The sequence below is a fragment of the Haliotis rufescens genome, unplaced genomic scaffold (genome assembly GCF_023055435.1).
Source record: "Haliotis rufescens isolate VD_foot unplaced genomic scaffold, xgHalRufe1.0.p SCAF_11, whole genome shotgun sequence".
Taxonomy (NCBI): Eukaryota; Metazoa; Mollusca; class Gastropoda; order Lepetellida; family Haliotidae; genus Haliotis; species Haliotis rufescens.
Window position 1 is genome coordinate 34,219,196 of NW_025963791.1, and position 18,594 is coordinate 34,237,789.

Genomic DNA, 18,594 nt, shown 5'->3' on the forward strand with positions numbered 1-18,594 from the left:
GGCTCTAACTCTAGAAGCAATACTAAACCCACAAAATAAACTAGAAAACTTCAAGGCCTTAGGCGTATTCTTAATAAAAACGGAACTAATAAAACGCATCTAAAAACACAATAACTCACCAAATCAAAATCACATAAACAAACAAACATCCACCATACCCAGCTCCCTTAGTTCTCCTCCCCAATCCCATCGGCATCTATTCCAAATCTCAAAATTCCCAAATTATATATAAGCAACCCCTAAAACCCCCCTCTTGGGTTGCACAGACCACCTTCGCCCCTTTCGGAAACACATTAAATGGCTTGGCCGGGCCCGTGTGCGAAATACGCATCAGTCGGAAAGCGCACGTTAAATCTCCAAAGTAAGTAAGTAAGTAAGTAAGTCCTCATTCAGTCTTGCTTGACAACGGTATAAGAATCTATACCGAAACGTCGCCTTTACAGTATTAAGGAAGTTGTTATCCATAAATTGTGTTGTGTTTGTAGTTGTTGCCAGCCCATCCTGGATTCAGTGTAGTCCCCCTTTCGTCATATGTTCATATGACAGAAGCAACAACCCATACAAAGTGTGTCAGATATAGTTGGTTCCAATTCCACTTGTGTTGGGAGTGAGATTCATTCAAGTTTGTTGGATTAGATGTAATCTTCAAGTTTCGTTTTCAACAAGGGGCCGGCCATCTTGGTGTGACAGGAATCAACAGGTGAGGTGGGGTGAAATGGGGTTTAACGTCGCGTCCAAGATAAAGACGTGCACGTGTGTGTGGCTGCTGGTCCTAGTTAGGACTAATGCCAATTTTATAGTGCTAGCCCACTGAAATACCATGTCTCAGTTTAATATGAATACCCCACTCAGACACAGCCTACTAACTCCGAGCCGACCAGTCCTTGTTTAATACCTTAATGCTGAGCACCAGACAGGGTAACAACAAGTACCATCTTTTAAAGTCTTGGTATGACCACGGACCTTGCGCCCTCCGGGCGGACGCTCTATCACTAGACCACAGAGGCGGTCTCGCGTCATGTGATGTATTAATGTCATTATATTAATACTTGTATGGTTTATTACAGAAAGTGGGTGGGCGGGTGTGAGTGTGAATGAGTGTCAATGTCAATGTCCAATTAAAGTACGAGTACCATAATCCATAATATCCATATGTCTAATATCAGTGTTACTTTTAATATCAACGTGCATAACAATCACTTCTGAAACTCATTTAATAACATTTTTTTTATTTTTCTGTATATATTTTCTTACGTTGACCGAGGCACTACCCCGGGTATTTGCTCTTATCTGTAACAGGGACTAAAAAAAAAAAAAAAAAAAAAATAATAATTAATAAATAAAAAAAATAAAGAAGTTGTGGATGTATGCAAATAGAGACGGAATGGTGTTTTTTTTCAGGTATATACAGTCTTCAAAAAAAGAAACGCACAGCTAGGAGGAAGTTCACCGAACCTGACTACACAAAAAATCCGGTACATTATTTGGATATATGTTGTTGTAAAATGTTGGTGGCCTGATGTTCAACAAACGGTGCGTCAAAACGCAGCCATTGTCAATTTGCAATGTCTTAAACGGCATTGTTTTCACACTTGTTTAAAAATGTCATGAAGGAAAACAGTAAAGCAAAATGCTTGTGCAAGTTATGACATTCGAAACTCGCGGTAGTGGCTATACAAAGGCAAGCATAAGCCAATAATTTGTCATTCAATTGTCAACATTTTTCAAGTTCGAAAATGCCGAGACTCAGCGCTGCCGATCGGAACATCGCCAAAGCCTTGGAATTTGAGAAACTGTAGACGAGTGTGGTTTAGCGACGAATCACGATTTCTTCTTCACCGGCGAGGTGGAAAACAATGTGTTTATCGTCGTCGAAATAAGGGTTTTGCCCCACATTGTGTACGTACGAGTACATTCGACAAATTCGGTGGCGGTAGTGTCATGGTGTGGGGGGCCATATCCTACACCACGAGATCTGACTTGGTTGTGGTTCAGGGAAATTTGACAGCAAATCGATACATGAATCAAACTCACCTTCTTCCAATCATGACCGTCAGAGGGAGCTGTTTCAACAGGACAACACTCCACCGCACACATCTCGTGTCACGGTGGACTACCTCCATAATGCCCACATCAACGCCTTGTCCTGGCCGTTGAGATCTCTAACCCAATCAAACACCTCTGGGATGAACTCGATCGACGTGTACGTCAACGCCAGAACACGCCGCAGACACTCCCACAACTGGCCAGCGCGTTACAAGCAGAATTCCGCAGAATTCCGCGGGACAGAATTCGTACACTTTTCCAGTCAGTGCCGAGGAGATGCAAAGCCCAGGACAGCGCAACCTTGTGGCCTTATGTGACATGACAATGAACAGTTTTCAATGCATTTGTACAACGACATCATGTGACTATCGAACTCTAAATTTGCATATTTGTATCTATGATAGTAATTAAATATATCGACTTTATTAGGTACAATAAATTTACTAAAAATCTACATGTGCGTTTCTTTTTTAATTGCAATACCCATCAACCATGACACATTAACTATAGTGAAAAACTGAGGTGTTCTTTATCTTGTTTGTGTGGTATATGTACACAGAGTAAAAAAAACGACAGTGTCCCAATCAAACACTGATAAATCGTTTATATAGTCGAATTTGATCTCGCCAGAGTGGGTCGGGAATAGTATCTAGGTTAACTTGGAGCGACACAATGGCGACAACAGATGAAGTGGGAATTTCCTTGTGTTGGAAATGAAAAGTGAAATTCACAACGAAGTAAGCCTCACTTTCCTGGCCTCGAAGATCATGACACGTCGATACTTCTACATGCCGCGTCATTTGGCGATTTGGGTAATTTTAGCCACTACGAATAGAGCGGGGGGGGGGGGGGGGGGGGGTCGTGCGTGCGTGTAAATACTAATTCCAACTGTGTTTTCATATGTCTACTTAGATGGCACTACATGCAGTAAACACTTCAGTATTTCGCAATCCTGTCTAATCTCGTACACCGAAAGTAGCTCGGACTTCATAATCACATGACGATATGACGAATCAGTCCCATGACGGCGACCACGTGACTAGGAGATACAGTGCCCAGAGAGAGGTACAAAAGCCAGCAAGTAAGAGACACTGTGATTGTTATTGTTTCACGGCCCTATTATTCAAAGGTAAGAGGGATTATGATAAAAGGATTGTTTAATTAATAACGTGGCATGACGTTTGTGGTCTGATTTGGAAATGAAATAAAAACTATTGAATATCGATTACCTTTCAATCCGATGTAAACCAATTTTAATTATGATATCACATTGACATCTTTTGGGGCGACATTAAATTAAACATTACTTTGTCAGTTCATTGTCCTGAAATAGGTTATTATTTGTTGTAATAATGTGGTGAATATCAACAATTTAGTGTCGCTCTACTCTGCTATCTATTTCCTTGATTGGGGGGCGTTACCTTGGTACATAACTCTTACCGGCTTGAATTACATTATACTGATAGAGTTGCTTCCCTTACACTGTAATTTTCAAATGGCTAGTACTATCGTAATACATTTTGTACTTCCAGTCGGAGACGCTGACTGAGATTAGGGTAATCATTTTAATTAAAATATAACAAAAAATTTAGTTAATATATTGTGATCACGAAATAAAGTATGAAACATAACTCTGGCGGTGGGGTAGCCTAGTGGTTAAAGCGTTCGCTCGTCATGTTGAAGACCCGGGTTCGAATCCTACATGGGGTGAACGTAAGAATCCAATTTCTAGTGGAATATTGTTAAAAGCGGCTTGAAACCATACTCACTCCGTACAATGTAATTCACAGTCCCAAAAGTTGTTCCTTATTTTGTTTTGACGTAAACATGTGTTGCAGCATGAGCTACCAGAATCTCCCCAACAACTACGGCTCCGGAGGGGCACCCCCCGCCGGCGCATACTACCAACAGCCTCAACCTAACACTGTGTGAGTACATCTGTAAGCTGACACCTCTCTTATTGTTGACATACAGAGTTGTTGACTTAATACACATGCCCTGTGGACCCTACCATTGATACAGAAGTACTGCCTCTGTAGAACAGAATCATAAAGTATTGTTAATAAGGAGAGTATTACACTCACATGCGTAAGATTCTCTCCCTCTCTCTCTGTCTGTCTGTCTGTCTGTCTCTCTCTCTTACTCTTTCTCTCAGTATGCCTGTCTGCCTTTCTGTCTGTCTCTGTCTGTCTGTCTGTCTCTGTCTGTCTGTCTCTCTCTCTCTCTCTTACTCTTTCTCTCAGTATGCCTCTCTGCCTTTCTGTCTGCCTGTCTGTCTCTGTCTGTCTGTCTGTCTCTGTCTGTCTCTCTCTCCTCCCTTTCTCTCTCCTCCCTCCCCTCCTCTCTCTCTGTGTCTTTGTTTCTCTCTGTCCCTCTCTCTGCGTCTCCCTGTCTCTCTGTGTGTGTGTGTGTGTCTCTCTCTCTCCAGGAAACATGCACTCATTCTGCCGCACCAAGACGCGAAATTAACGCAAATGCCAACTCGGTTTCCTGTTTATTACCATCAAAGTGAAAGTACGACCTGCAATTAAAGAAATATTGTTAGAAACGGACGTTTTGATGTGGAGTTTATGTTATCCGTTATTTGTATATATTACTTTGAACGTTGAAAGAACAAGACCTTATACAAGAAGCAGGAGCGTGGGTGATAGGAGAGTGGGTTACATGCACGCCTGATTATAATGTCCGGGTCAAGGTGACCCGGTCCCCCTTGGTATGATGATTATCACGATGTGCTTCATTTGTGGTTTCTGTAAGTGCAAGTCGAGAAACTTGGGAGGTGCCATGTTTGAAAAAACACGAACACGGGTGCCTTTGCATGTATTTGTGACGCGTGACGATGGGACAGGATACGCTGACCTTTTTGCAAACAAAAGTGTCATCACTATTTCATAGTGATTCATAAACATATGCTCATGATATATAGTCGGAATCGTACAATCGAGATTTCTTATGAATATGGAAAAGCCTCCCTCTCTCTCTCTCTCTCTCTCTCCATGTTGTAAGGTAACTCTTACTGTTTGTATTTTAGGTACGTTGTCCGCGACGAACACCACCATCATCACCACGGCCACCACGACCACCACGACCACCACCGCGATGAAGAAGTCGCCGCTGACTGTTGTCTCTTGGCTTGCTGTTGGACAGTGCTGTGTTGTTGCCTTGCTGCAAACTGACCAATCGTAAACCTGGCTGGTAACGACCAACCAATCACAAACCATTTAATATGCAGGTGCAACGAGTTCAATCTCTGTTGCCTCGTGGGTATTCTTGAGTATTTCATGCCCAGAATTTCATTTGGAACCGATGGTGTTAGTATCCATATCGCCCAACGTTTTTTCGCTTTTTTTAAAGTTTAGGTTTGAGTAAAAAGATATTTATGAAGAAAAGTATTTCGAAAGATCCAATCCCATTTTACTACGTTTTTCAACCAATGATATTGCAGCATCCACTCCCATGTTGTATAATTGTAAACTTTAATAGTAGTGTTCCTCCTTGTTGTATATAGTAATCTACTGATGTACATATTTAAATTTCCCCGTCGCTTGTGACTAGCTTGTTGTTGTCATATGGTGTGAGGAACACGTCCAATATATATCGTTTTCATACGAGAATATTTTGACGACGCAACTCGGTTTGGTGTGTCCTGTGTAGATATAGAGGGTGTTCTAGTGAAATGTGTTGAACTGTTATATTGTTTAAGTAGGAGAGTAATTTACTGCTAGATTAATGTTTGTGCTGTTTTAGTGATCCATTCTTACCTGGGACCATGGGCGAGTGTGAGAGAGTATTGATCGGCGGTTATAATAATACCACTTGCTTGACAACGGTATAAGGGTCAATACCAAAACATAGATATTACAGTATAATAAAAAAACTTGTTATCCATAAACTTTTGTCTACTTTGTCATCCGTCAACTTCTAAGAAATGCCTCTCAATTAATTCCAGGAAGAAGTTTAATACTTTGGCAGCACATGCACAAAAGTGTAGGTATCTCATTTTCACCAGAAATATCTACTAACGTTCCATTTTAATATATTTTTCGACCGCCGCCGTGATCTAGTGGTAGAACGGAAGGTCCGTGGTTCGATCCCCGGCCGCGTCTTAACAAAGGACGTTGAAATATGGTACTTGTTGTTAATGAGTAATGTCGATTTTCCCCTTATAAATCAACCCCAAAAGAGCAAGAGCAAAGTTTCATTGTTCTTTTCATACTCTGATAGAGGCATATTTTGTCTTCACTCGATTCTATTGTGATTATCGTAACTACTACAGTATTTTATTCAAAGCTAAAACATACAAATGAATGACGATAACTGTAACGTCACTTCTGCCCAAGCACGACTCCCCTACCAGGGGATAACACCCATCCGGGTTAGAATTAACCTTCAGCAACCCATACTTGTCGTAAGAGGCGACTAACGGGACCGGGTGGTCAGGCTCGCTGTCTTGGTTGATGCATGTCATGGTATTCCAATTGCGTAGATCCAAAGCCTTCAACATGTAATAGACAAGACCTGTGAAGGTCGGGTTAGAATAGGTCTCGAGCAACCCATGATTGGCGTAAAAGGTAACTATGCTTGTTGTAAGAGGCAACTAACGGTATCGGCTAGTCAGGCTTGCTGACTTGTTTGATGCATGTCATTGTATCCCAATTGCATAAATTGATGCCCATGATGTCAATCACTGGATTGTCTGGTCCAGACTCGATTACTTTTAGACTGCGGTCATTTAACTGGAATATTGCTGAATGCGGCTTAAGACAACAAACAAAAAAACCATCATTGCATCAGCGTTCTGACAATATTCACTACTTCTTCACGTTGTAAACGTCTTTGGTGTCAGCTAAAGTGATCAGAAGGGCATGGATTTGATACCAGACGGTTGGATCAGTTACCCAGTGACATGCAGGTGGTCGACATAGTTCCACCACACAACGGGAAGATCAGGTTTCTCCTGATAGCAGGAAGATGTCAACACTTCATGACTGCCACCACACTCAGTAATGACCTTCGGAACGGACAGTGGGTAATCGTCTCCATGAGGCTGAACTCTGGTTAAATTAGTATATATCCCAGTGTGCTGGAGTCTTCACTGACACATGATACTGCTGTACCACTTTGGTGAAACCCATCAGCCTATGGTGCAAATACACCAAGGATGTACCAAGTCGAATATCGGATTTACAGCCAGGGGATCTTGGCACATCTATTGGTTAATATCTAAGACATGGAGTCAATCTTAGTGCCTCTGGGTGGAGGAGTACTCAAACGTTGACTAGTATATATGACATAACTTAACAAAAAAAGTGAGTGAGTGAGTGAGTTTGTGTTTAAGTCTCTTTTAGCAATATTCTAGCAATATCACGACGGGGGACACCAGAAATGGGCTTAACACATTGTACACATGTCGGGATTTGAACCCGGGTCTTCAGCATGATGAGCGAACACTTTAACCACTAGGCTACCCGACCCCCCCCCCCCCCCTCAAAGTTAAAAAAAAACAAGCAAATGTTTTAAATTTTTAATAATTTACAAAAATACGCTAACATGACAATACAGGGTCCTTGTTGCGAGACACAAGACTTTCACTCTTTGATAGGGTATCCTTGAACCATGCATGAACCATACAGACAGTCAAACTCAACAAAAAGTCTGTTTCACACAGAGCAAAACAAGCAATAAAGAATTCATCTGTTAACAGTTTTCCTTCTCTGAGTCAAGATACTATCAACTTATTTATTCATTCATAAGATCTAACCATTTTCTGTGCATAGAAACAAGATATCCCTGTGATATCAACGAACATAGGTCATATTTTGTAACTTAAACATGAAATAAACTTTATCTAGGATTCACAAAAATAACATAAAATTCTAATCATCTTCAAATCTCTTAAAATATTAAAATGAAACTCTATTATATAGACATAACAAACATGATTTCACATAAGGTGAATTCATCTGAACACCCCCTCGCTTCTACTGCATCTGAACAAGTTGTCAAACCTCCAGCATGACCTCTGTCATGTAATAAGTTGTATTCAAGATAGTATCTGATTAGTGAGATATTTCACTTCATAAAACAGTCAATAGACAATTCTAAAGCTTTCAATATTTTCTAGGATTATCAAAAGCGTCAAACAGACAGAATGAAGGACGATTAAAAGACACTTCTCAAAGCCTATTTAGGTAATTTGTGACAAAGTTAAATGAAATTGACTTGTGAAAGAAAGCAAGCATTTGTAACAATAATAGATCATCTAGCATGAACACTAATTAATAAACATTAATCTATCATATAAAATTCATATGCAACAACAACATTTAATTTTGAGTAGTAAATGCATTTTGACATTTGTCAACTAACACCTAATATAAAAGAACATATATCATCTGGGTCAATATGTTTTATAACAGTGCATCAGAACAATAGCTTTCTAATAAAACACTATGCTTTAAAACTTAACAGATAAACTATATGGACTGAGGCACTTTTTAAACAAAGGCACTGCCCTCTTAAGTGCATCAGGGGAGGTAAGTCGCCAAAGATTCTACCTTTTCAGAATACAACATTAAAATACGGAAACCTTGCTTGTGTGCCAGAATGCAAGAAAAGCTTGATCATATGATAGATATATTTAGTTAAGATTCTGTGCCAAATTGTAGAAAAGATTAACCTTTTACAAACCTATTTCAGCAAATATGTTACACTTATCATGTTTTCAAACTAATTTACAGATATCATCAAAAAGGTTCGTGTTATTTTTCCTTAAAGAATGCACAGAATTCAAGTTTGTAATGTTGCCAAGGTTACAAGTTTTCATTTTCAAGAAAAATGTGAATCACACAAGGTATGAAGATGGGTGCTTGCTTTGTAATCCAATAGGAGAAACTGTCAAGACAGGGTCCCACTTGTCTAGATGTGAGATAAAACTTTTGTTTTGTTTTGATGCTAGTTTAGGCAACAATCCTAAATAATAAATGACTTGGATATAAAGGGGTTTGTTCGTAACAGTCAACATACATGATAGAAACTTGTATGTATTCATAACAAGCATAAAAAGACTTCAAGAAAAGACTTCAAGTATCATAGAGCAAGCAAGCATTCCATGAATCATATTCACGAGTAGTTTGTTCAGGATTAACACCTTTGTCCGTCCAAAGCAGTACAATTGAAAGTTTACAATTCAAATCGTGTAAAATTAACAATTTGAGGTTTGCAAGACTACAAATGTGAAGTATTTCAAACAATCCCATTAGCTCATTTCAATAAAAATGCCCCGATGAAATATTATGCTGGATCAAAACTATACCTTGATATTATGTCTATTTTACCATCATGACTGTACAAAGCCATGTCTGAGATTCAAAGCAACGCGATATTTCCACATCCATATAATTTGATGAAGAATATTTATCCACCTAATCTGAAGGTCGTACACCAACTCATAGCGGAACATGTTCGTAGCTCACCTGCAATGAACCTATTTTTTTAAAAAGTATTTTTCTTATGTATGTCCTGAAAAGACGATACTTTTTTTGTCATCTAAGTCCCATAATTTCACTTGCAGCTCTGACATTTCTACCTCATCTGGAATTAGTTGTCAAGAAAACACTTCTAAATCTCTACTACAAACAAGTATGTTATTTTTACCAAAGGTGCAGTGTTAATGCATTGCAACATGATCTTTGTTGTGGACTGGGAATATGCCTATGCAGGCGGGAATATGCTTGCAACACTAGTTTTAAACAATGTAGGACTATCCTGCTAATGTACAATATTTTGAAAGTCAATAAGAATAACAATTCTACATCATTCAACAAATAAGTCCAATAGATACTGCAATTTGCAAGTTTACTTGGAACTAAAAATAACATCTTATCATTTTTAAAATAGATTCCACATAAATAACTATTAAAAACGTTTCAAATTTTTCATTGGTTTTACATTAACACATGCTGAATGTAAATATAACATACATATTTCCTCCAATAAGTACCAGCCTGTTCAAGTGCTGGTCATGGCACAGTATTACTGAAACAGCTTGTGTCTTCCTATTAATCCATTTTCATGACATTTCATCATTAATTAAACCAACAACTCATAATTAGTCATGATTTCTCAATGCATCTGTCCACAATCACTACTATTGTGAAGAGACTTTAAATTTACCGTATTCGACGTAATAAGCGCCCGCTCTAATAAGTGCTGATATATTGGCTAGTGAACAATCCCAATTAGCACCCCTTCAGACCCCTATTCACATATAATACACACCGCTTCCTTCCCCTATTCGCGTATAATACGCACTCGTGTGTTATATGCACCTTTTATTATTGGCTATTAAATCCTGGAAACATATATCTGTCATACATAAACATTACCGGCTGTCAGCATAAACCACGGAATTTATCTTTCAACTCTTTGGTGTTTTTGTCACTAAAATAATATTCTAATAAGAGCCCCCTATTTCTAATTTTGAGAGCGCTTATTACGTCGAATACTGTATTCTTGACATTAACTCTATGTACATACAAATGTAACAACTTCTGTAACATACCTATGTCAAAAAAACAAAAATGTTTTTTTTAAGTAAATAAATGTGTGCATAATCATCTCAAAATATTAATCAGTTCCAAATAAACATCACATCTGAGGAGTGGTTTAAAAGCATCAACACCTAGGTGCTTATCAGAGGAATTACGATACTTACTCTGGAGCCAGGCGTTCCTTCTAACCCTCACTAACCCTAACTTTAGGCCATAATAATAGAATTATTGAAATCCCATCATCTTTCATCTGTCAAATAGATGAAGAAGATTGCTATTCATATTCCCTTCTGAATTTAATGATGAAATACACCATATAAACTGCCGGGCAAAAGAAAGAACACACCCATGTTTGATGATGGCTAAAATGACAAACAAGAAATGGTTATTCAATGGTGATGTATTCGATACTGGTATCATAGTTCTGTATGGGCTTAAGTTTGCAATGTTTCAGCAACCCTTTTAAGCTTAGTAACATTTTGATGACGTTTGTAATATTTTGGTCAAATTCAATTTTCAAGTGTACTTTCTTTCGCTCAGCAGTTTACAGTCACATCTATCAACATTTATTGTACACAGATCCCTTGAACAGTTTGTTTAAAACAAATAAAAATGCCTCTCACCTCACATTTTCAATAATATTAGATGAAATCTAATTAATTTCTTATGGCCACTGTACACATTGTAACATTCAAATATAGTGAGTGAGTGAGTGAGTGAGTGAGTTTGGTTTAACGCTGCTTTTAACAGTATTCCAGTCATATCTCGGCGTGTCAGCTTAATGTGGGAGGAAAGCCCGAAGTGATGCAGGTCTCAGACATTTACCACTTCGGTGAAACCCATGAGCACGGGTATGGTGCTGACAAACCTAGAAACATAATCGGGGGGAATCGGGAATCGAACCCACAATCATAGGTTTTTGGCGTGCCCAAGGGACGACGACTGGGCCACCCGTGCTCCCCATTCAAATATAAAAAATGTTGTCAGGTGAGCAGGCGTCAAATATGTAGAATATCCTAATAAGACTGCATGGGGATATACATTATAAAAGTCAATCAAATATTCTAAAAAATAATTAGTGCTCTTCTAAAATACCATAGCATTTTACTCCAAGCATAAATTTCTAAATATCCCAATAAATGTTTTATTGTAAAATTGTAAATTTTAAAATTCAGTCTTTTGACATGTTTCACAGATCTCCACTGAAAGGTGCTAACAAACAAACACCAATTGTGATGAACAGACGAAAACTGACTCAAATCTTAAATGGAACTTTTAAAATTCTACACTACTTCAATCAATATCAGATTGACACATCAGTATTTGCATAAATTTATAAAATCACCAGTCAAATGCTGTAACACCACTGCCGCTTCCTGGGAATAGATTCGTCATGAAAAATACTTACAGTTTTTTACCAAGGAAAAATCCATTCACGCCATCCTCAATCAAACGTTTGAACACTGACATCTAGCACAATAACAACAAAGAGACAAAAATATACACTTTTATAAATAATATGATAACTTACAATTTGTTTTCTTAAAACAACAACAAAAACCTTCGTCATAAGTGCATTTCGTCAAACGTGGTGTTGACTCTGATTTTCAGTGATCCATTCATATTTTGTTTATCACTATTCTATCTTTTATGCCCAATGGAATTGGTTTTGACAGATAATCAAGACAAATTATTCCCAGGCAATTCAATAGTACATAATATTTATTCTCATATTTTCAAGGGCAATCTATTGACCATTTCATTCTGATTGATTATTTGCAGTATTTAACCAAATTGGTGATATGTTCTTTAAGTCAAGCTAAGCGAGTCTCACTGATAACCTTATGTTCATATTTAATTAAAGTAGTACCAACTCAGTGAAATGCATCCATCAAATGTATTCTATCAAAGTGATGTTTAATTTTGACAATTACAAATAACAAAAATGTCCTTGGAAACAAATTCTTAACAGAGTGTCTTTTTAAATTATATTAAATTAAATTTGAGGCAGCAGTGTCCGGATGAAATGAAAATAAGTTAGTAGGTCCACGATCTGATCGAAGATACCTTTTCCTTAAAGGAGCATTGAGTCAGAGCTCCAGAAAAGTAAATATACAAAATAAGCCATCATTACCCAATTAATTTTGAGTTGCTTGCCCACAAATATGCATGACATGCATTGTCGGTAATTACCCGATGTATATCTTTTCAACTTGCATACCTATATTTCTTAACAGATCTGATCGAAATGTAGCCATCATATAAACGTGAACTCGAGTTTACTGCTGTGAATATGCATTAACAAGATGCTTCATCTTGCTTATTTCTAAAAATACATGGTTACCGCTGTAGTCGAGTTTATGTTTCTCACTTGGGACAGCACACCACCAGATACAAATTAGAAGTCACCTCATACACCATCTTCAGTAGAATAAGTTAAAAAGGCTACTCATTGGTGTAAAAATTCCCTGTACACTGGACCAAAGCGCATAAAAATAAATTGAATATCCATAGAAAACTATCAATACCCAAGTGAATGATATCTTGTTCGTAAATACTCAATGGCCATAAGCATTATCTGGAGCCCTGGTGAATGGCATAACACTTGCTTTGTGACTACAGGACATTTCTTCAAACTTAAACACTTGTGTCATCACTGATTTTCATTGATCCATTCTTATAAATTTTCATCATTATTTTGCCTTTTAAGTCTAGTGGAATCTGTTTCTAAAGGTAATCAAGACTTATTATCATTTCTGTGGCATTGACTCTCTAAGAATGGTATGAATTGTTGAACCATGGCCCAAAATCAGGAACGAATACAATCATAATCCTTTCACTAGAATACCACTGACCAACTTTGCATGTGCCATATGCATTGACTATAAACCTGTTTGGTGGATCACAGATTCTTCAGAGTGGGACATTGACATCAGCCTCAATTTAGGGACCTTTGATTTGCGAGCTGTAAGTGTGTGAAATGTGTGTGAAGACCAACAGCGATAGTTTGAGTATGAAGCTGGGTTTAATGTCACGTTCAAGATCATTGCACTTCTATAGCGACATGCATGCAAACTTGTCGGTTTGTTAGTGCTAGATCAGTGAGGTACCATGCCGCAGTTTAACATGGATATCCTACTCAGACACAATATACGGACTACGAGCAACAAGAACAATCTTTTCAAGTCGAGCCACTGACCTTCTGCTCTTGGGCAGACGTTCCATCAACTGGACCACTGATGTAATCTTGTGTATCAAGGACATTGGACAGATTTCTAAATTTTTATGCAATCAGCATAGAATGAATGATTTTGTGAAATAAGATTTTCAAAGTATGCATCATATTAAGAAATTAACATGAATTTGGAATCATTTACTTCCTCATTAATAATGTAACAAAGCGTCAACAAATCTGTGATCCAACAATAAAAAGTAAAATGGCCCTATACTCATTTAGTTACAGGAGGCTGAAACCATGAAGATAACTGGATGTCAAGCACTGACTGATCTCAACCTCAACCTCAACCTGGAGGGAGTTTTTAAAGAATATTAATGTAAATAATTGGTACCACCTGGAGTTCAGAATCCATTTTATTGTTTTTTTAAAGAAAAAACAATGTATTTCTCAAGATTACTTTTACTCTTACTTTTTTAGCAAATTGTGTGAATGGCGGAAGCACCAGCCAAAACAGGACATGTTTACCTTTTTTGCAAACACCCGGTGTCATTACTGATTTTCAATCATCCCTTCATATGTTTCAATGCTATTTTGCCTTCTACGCCAATGGAATACGTTTCGGCAGATATATACTTGATAATGCCTTAAAATCAAAATGTGTATTAATTCTTGAGAAATAATTTCTTAAATGTATTACTACCTATGTAATTTTTTGATATCGTTGGAGTGCATTTGTTGTATGTATATTCACAGGTAACTTGTTTTTTCTTAAGCATAAAAACGCACACTAATATTGTGTTAAGTTCTCATTGTGTTAATATGTATCATGTTTTTTCTTTGTGAAATTGCAACATTCCTATTTCAATATATACACACCTGTAAATATAAAGAACAATCGAAACCGTTTACATCATTCACAGAACATAAGATGAAATATACAACGAAATGACATCATCAATTTCAAATGATAATTTACAATGGCAAAAAAATATTAAACATATTAAGTGCATTCAAGTATGTTGAATGAATCACAGCTGAGAATCATAACATTATATGGCATAACTTTATACAACATATGTCTATAAAAGGAATTAACTTAAATTGATTTCACACAACACAAGAAATTAAATAACACTGTATGACCATTATATACACAGAGATGAAAGTGGATGCTGAAATACATTACTACAATGTACAAACAACGATACCTACAGCATGGCGATGTCCACAACAACACCACGTCATTGTTCATTCTTCTTTCATTGGTCATTAACACGTCATTATTACCCTTGTCATTAACAATGGATTAGAACAAGATACTGTTCACACAGGCATGGTTGATACAATCTATTAACTTTATCGTCATCCAAATATTCTAATATACTTAACAAAAATTTACCATGAATAATTGTGCGGATATTTTTTTGTAGTGAAGACTGAGGACACAATTTCATAAACATATCTCCAAAATTATTCATGTTCTAAACTACTTTTGTTAAGCATACATAGAATTTTCTGTAGAGGTGCAACAATTAATTTCAGAATTAAACTGAATTTTGCATATTTAATGATATTATGAAATGACTATAAATAAAAGCATAAAGATTTATGTCTCCATTATTCTTTATCATTTAACAACACAATATAATAAATACATAAAGTATAAGTACTTAATATTACATTAAATAAATTTCATGAAATTTTAATCAACCTTAATATATGAATCACAAACCTTAACTGGTATGTTCTCTATCCAATTTGAATGTCATTGGCTTCTGTAACTTATTCAGAAATGGAAATAAAAATTATTTGATAAGTTGCAATTTACAAAACATAGCACTTAAGTGTACATGTCTGTAACCACTGATTCTACCATCAGGTATAGATGATTAGAAATTTTCCAATAGTAGCCTTAAAAAACAATGGTGCCTCATAACCATTTGTTCAACTCTTATATTGAATGGCAGTGGGAATATCATTAAATGCTTAAGAACAGGGCACCATGAAGGGTCTTTCTATAAGATAATTAAATGGTCATAGAATATAGATGAAAGCATTTGCCTTTCACTCATCTTGGTCCTGGGTTCTGCCATGGAACAGTATCTTTCAATGCCATTATCTCTGTCGTCAAAGCACTAGGGCCAAGCCAATACACAGAGAGATAGTCAAGACTTGGGCCACATATATTCGTAAATTCACTGTTGCATTGTTAGAACACAAAATGGTGCACAATGGTTCTTAGTCTCATGGTATTCAAATAGTTCAGAGACCATGTATATCAAGGGAGGTGGGAACACTGGTGTAACACTGAATATATATGATCCAGGAACATATATATATACTGTCTCAAAACATGCAGAAGATTGGGAGAGTCATATAAGGAAAGGTCCTAGGTCCTTGGATGTGAGAACAGGATACGCTTCATACGCTGAGGATTTGGACATTGAAGACCTATCTGCACTTGTTCATGTCATCATAAACCCAGAGAATGTGGACAATGGTATCACGGCCCATCCTGTGTGGCCCAGGTACGTCATTACAGAGCCAGAGAATGTGGACAATGGTATCACGGCCCATCCTTTGTGGAACAGGTATGTCATTACAGACCCAGAGAATGGGGACAATGGTATCACGGCCCATCCTTTGTGGCCCAGGTATGTCATTATAGACCCAGAGAATGTGGACAATGGTATCACGGCCCATCCTCTGTGGCCCAGGTATGTCATTATAGACCCAGAGAATGTGGAAGATGGTATCACAGCCCATCCTTTGTGGCCCAGGTACGTCATTATAGACCCAGAGAATGAGGACAATGGTATCATGGCCCATCCTTTGAGGCCCAGGTACGTCATTATAGACCCAGAGAATGTGGACAATGGTATCACCGCCCATCCTGTTAGGTCCAGGTTTGTCATTATAGATCCAGAGGATTGGGGTGTACTATACTAAGATTCCACCCAATGTGGTCCAGCCACATCATCGCAGGTGCTGATGATGAGGAAAATGATATCAGTGCCAATCCTTTATGAATGATCCAGATAATGTGGTTGTATGATGCTGGGATCATCCTTTGTGGTCCATTCACATTATCATAGATGTGGAAAAGAACTCCAGGATCTGTTCTGGGAATATGGAGGAGGATTCTGGTGATACAAGACAATCATATAGGGATGGGATCCTGGTCTTCTCTGATGTCCTTCAGCAGTTTTTGATATACAGCACTGTTCTTGGTGGGGCTGAGAGGCAGTTCATTGGGTGGGTGAGGATGAATGTACTGGTCCTCCAGGTTCTGAGAGTCTGTGTTGGGAGGAGAATATGCATAATGACCGGGAGACACCGGCATCCCGTGTTCATCCCACGACAGGCCAGTCTCCGTCCCATTGGGGAGGATGGGGAACTCAAAGTTTTCCATGGAGGAGCTAGGGTGGGTATCTGGACTGCCAGTAACACTGCTGCTTAAACTGTCAGGATTGTCTTTGTACAATGGCTCAGTACTGTTCCTAGAATCCTGAGGACCACTGTCAAGAACAACACTTTCCACTGTCGGTTGTGAATCTGATTTATCAAGGTCCAGAGAGTCGAAACTCTTGTCCCGAGATGGTGCCTGATCCTCCTCATCCTCACTGATATGCAACCGCGTCAGAGGGCTTTCCTCTGTTGGTTCTTCTTCACTTTCTGACTCAAAGTCCAAAGACTTACTTGGGGGATACATATAACGCTTTGGATGGTTTTGATCATCTATTGGCTTTTCCACATCATCGGCAGGTTCATCAGTTGGTCTGTGTCTATCCTCATTGTCAGTGGAAGGTTCTAGTGCAGGAGACTCCAGGTCAACCACTACAGGATCTTCAGCATTCAGGGGCTCTATATTGTCAAGTTCTCCTTCGGGAATGTCCATGTCGTGCATAGTTGGTGGCGGTCGTCTGTAGGCATGTCTGGTTCCGCCCTTGATGTTCCCATCGGAATAACAGTTCCGGGGAAGCTTCTGCATCTGGATACAGTCAGGCTCGTTCATTCCAGGCTGATCGAACTCTTCTTCATTATCACGACCTTCATCCAACGATACAGCTTTCAACCGTGTCCTTGACCCTCGTGATGACGCCCTTGACCTTCGATCTGGCCCTTCATTACCATGGTTAGAAGCAGGGTTGGGTGCAGCCCCTAGGGGTTGGGCCTGACGTCTCATCTCTACTGGAGGGTCATCATGTGTGTTGGGAACCCCATAGGGGTTGATGACAGGGTAGATATTGGGGTCACTGTATGGGGGCGAGTTGTCATTATTCAAGTAGTTATCTGTCTGTGTATGCTGAAAATAAGGCAAAGTATATTCAATATATTATACTTTATCATGAACAATTATCAAAGATAATGATACTTATTCTTCATTTGATAACAAAATTACATTACATTCCACACTAAAGAACATCATATTAAAATAAATGGATGGTCAGTTAAAATTCACTACATGCCAAGTCCCTGATTTGAAAAACCCTACTTAAGTTACAAAGACGCAAGCTAAATGATGACTTAAAGTAGAGTACCAACCTTTAATTATCCATATATATTAAATTTGCAAACTTACATTCTCTTTTACCCTATGTACAAGTGGATTTGGAGCATCTACATCATCTAGGAGAGGACGATATTGATTTTCTACTGGAATGTTTCTTTTTTTTTTTTGATCCCTCCTTTTTTCCCACTTTTTGCGTTGCCGCCTGAAACAAAAAATTAAAATTTAAAATCCATAAATATAAATTGAGGATTTAAACATGTTTAATGCAAATGTAGGAACAATTATAGTTAACTTGATCATCATGA

General features: G+C 38.1%; 1 protein-coding gene and 1 long non-coding RNA gene across 6 annotated transcripts in view; one reads left to right on the forward strand and one right to left on the reverse strand.

Moving 5' to 3' along the window:
* The first annotated feature begins 2,954 nt into the window (after positions 1-2,954).
* Positions 2,955-5,938, forward strand: LOC124151226. Its single transcript, XR_006863340.2, has 3 exons — positions 2,955-3,175; positions 3,885-3,974; positions 5,078-5,938. It is a non-coding gene; the product is annotated as an uncharacterized LOC124151226 (long non-coding RNA).
* Positions 5,939-11,452: 5,514 nt separating this feature from the next.
* Positions 11,453-18,594, reverse strand: part of LOC124151227 (pro-neuregulin-1, membrane-bound isoform-like) — a 155,531-nt gene continuing 148,389 nt past the window's right edge. For all 5 annotated transcript variants that reach the window (XM_046523592.2, XM_046523590.2, XM_046523589.2 and 2 more), the window contains 2 exons: positions 18,359-18,491; positions 11,453-18,082 (listed from right to left, as the gene is read on the reverse strand). In XM_046523592.2, the coding sequence (XP_046379548.1) occupies positions 16,937-18,082; positions 18,359-18,491 (1,279 nt within the window). In that variant the 3' untranslated portion in view covers positions 11,453-16,936. The remainder of the gene's footprint in view (positions 18,083-18,358; positions 18,492-18,594) is intronic.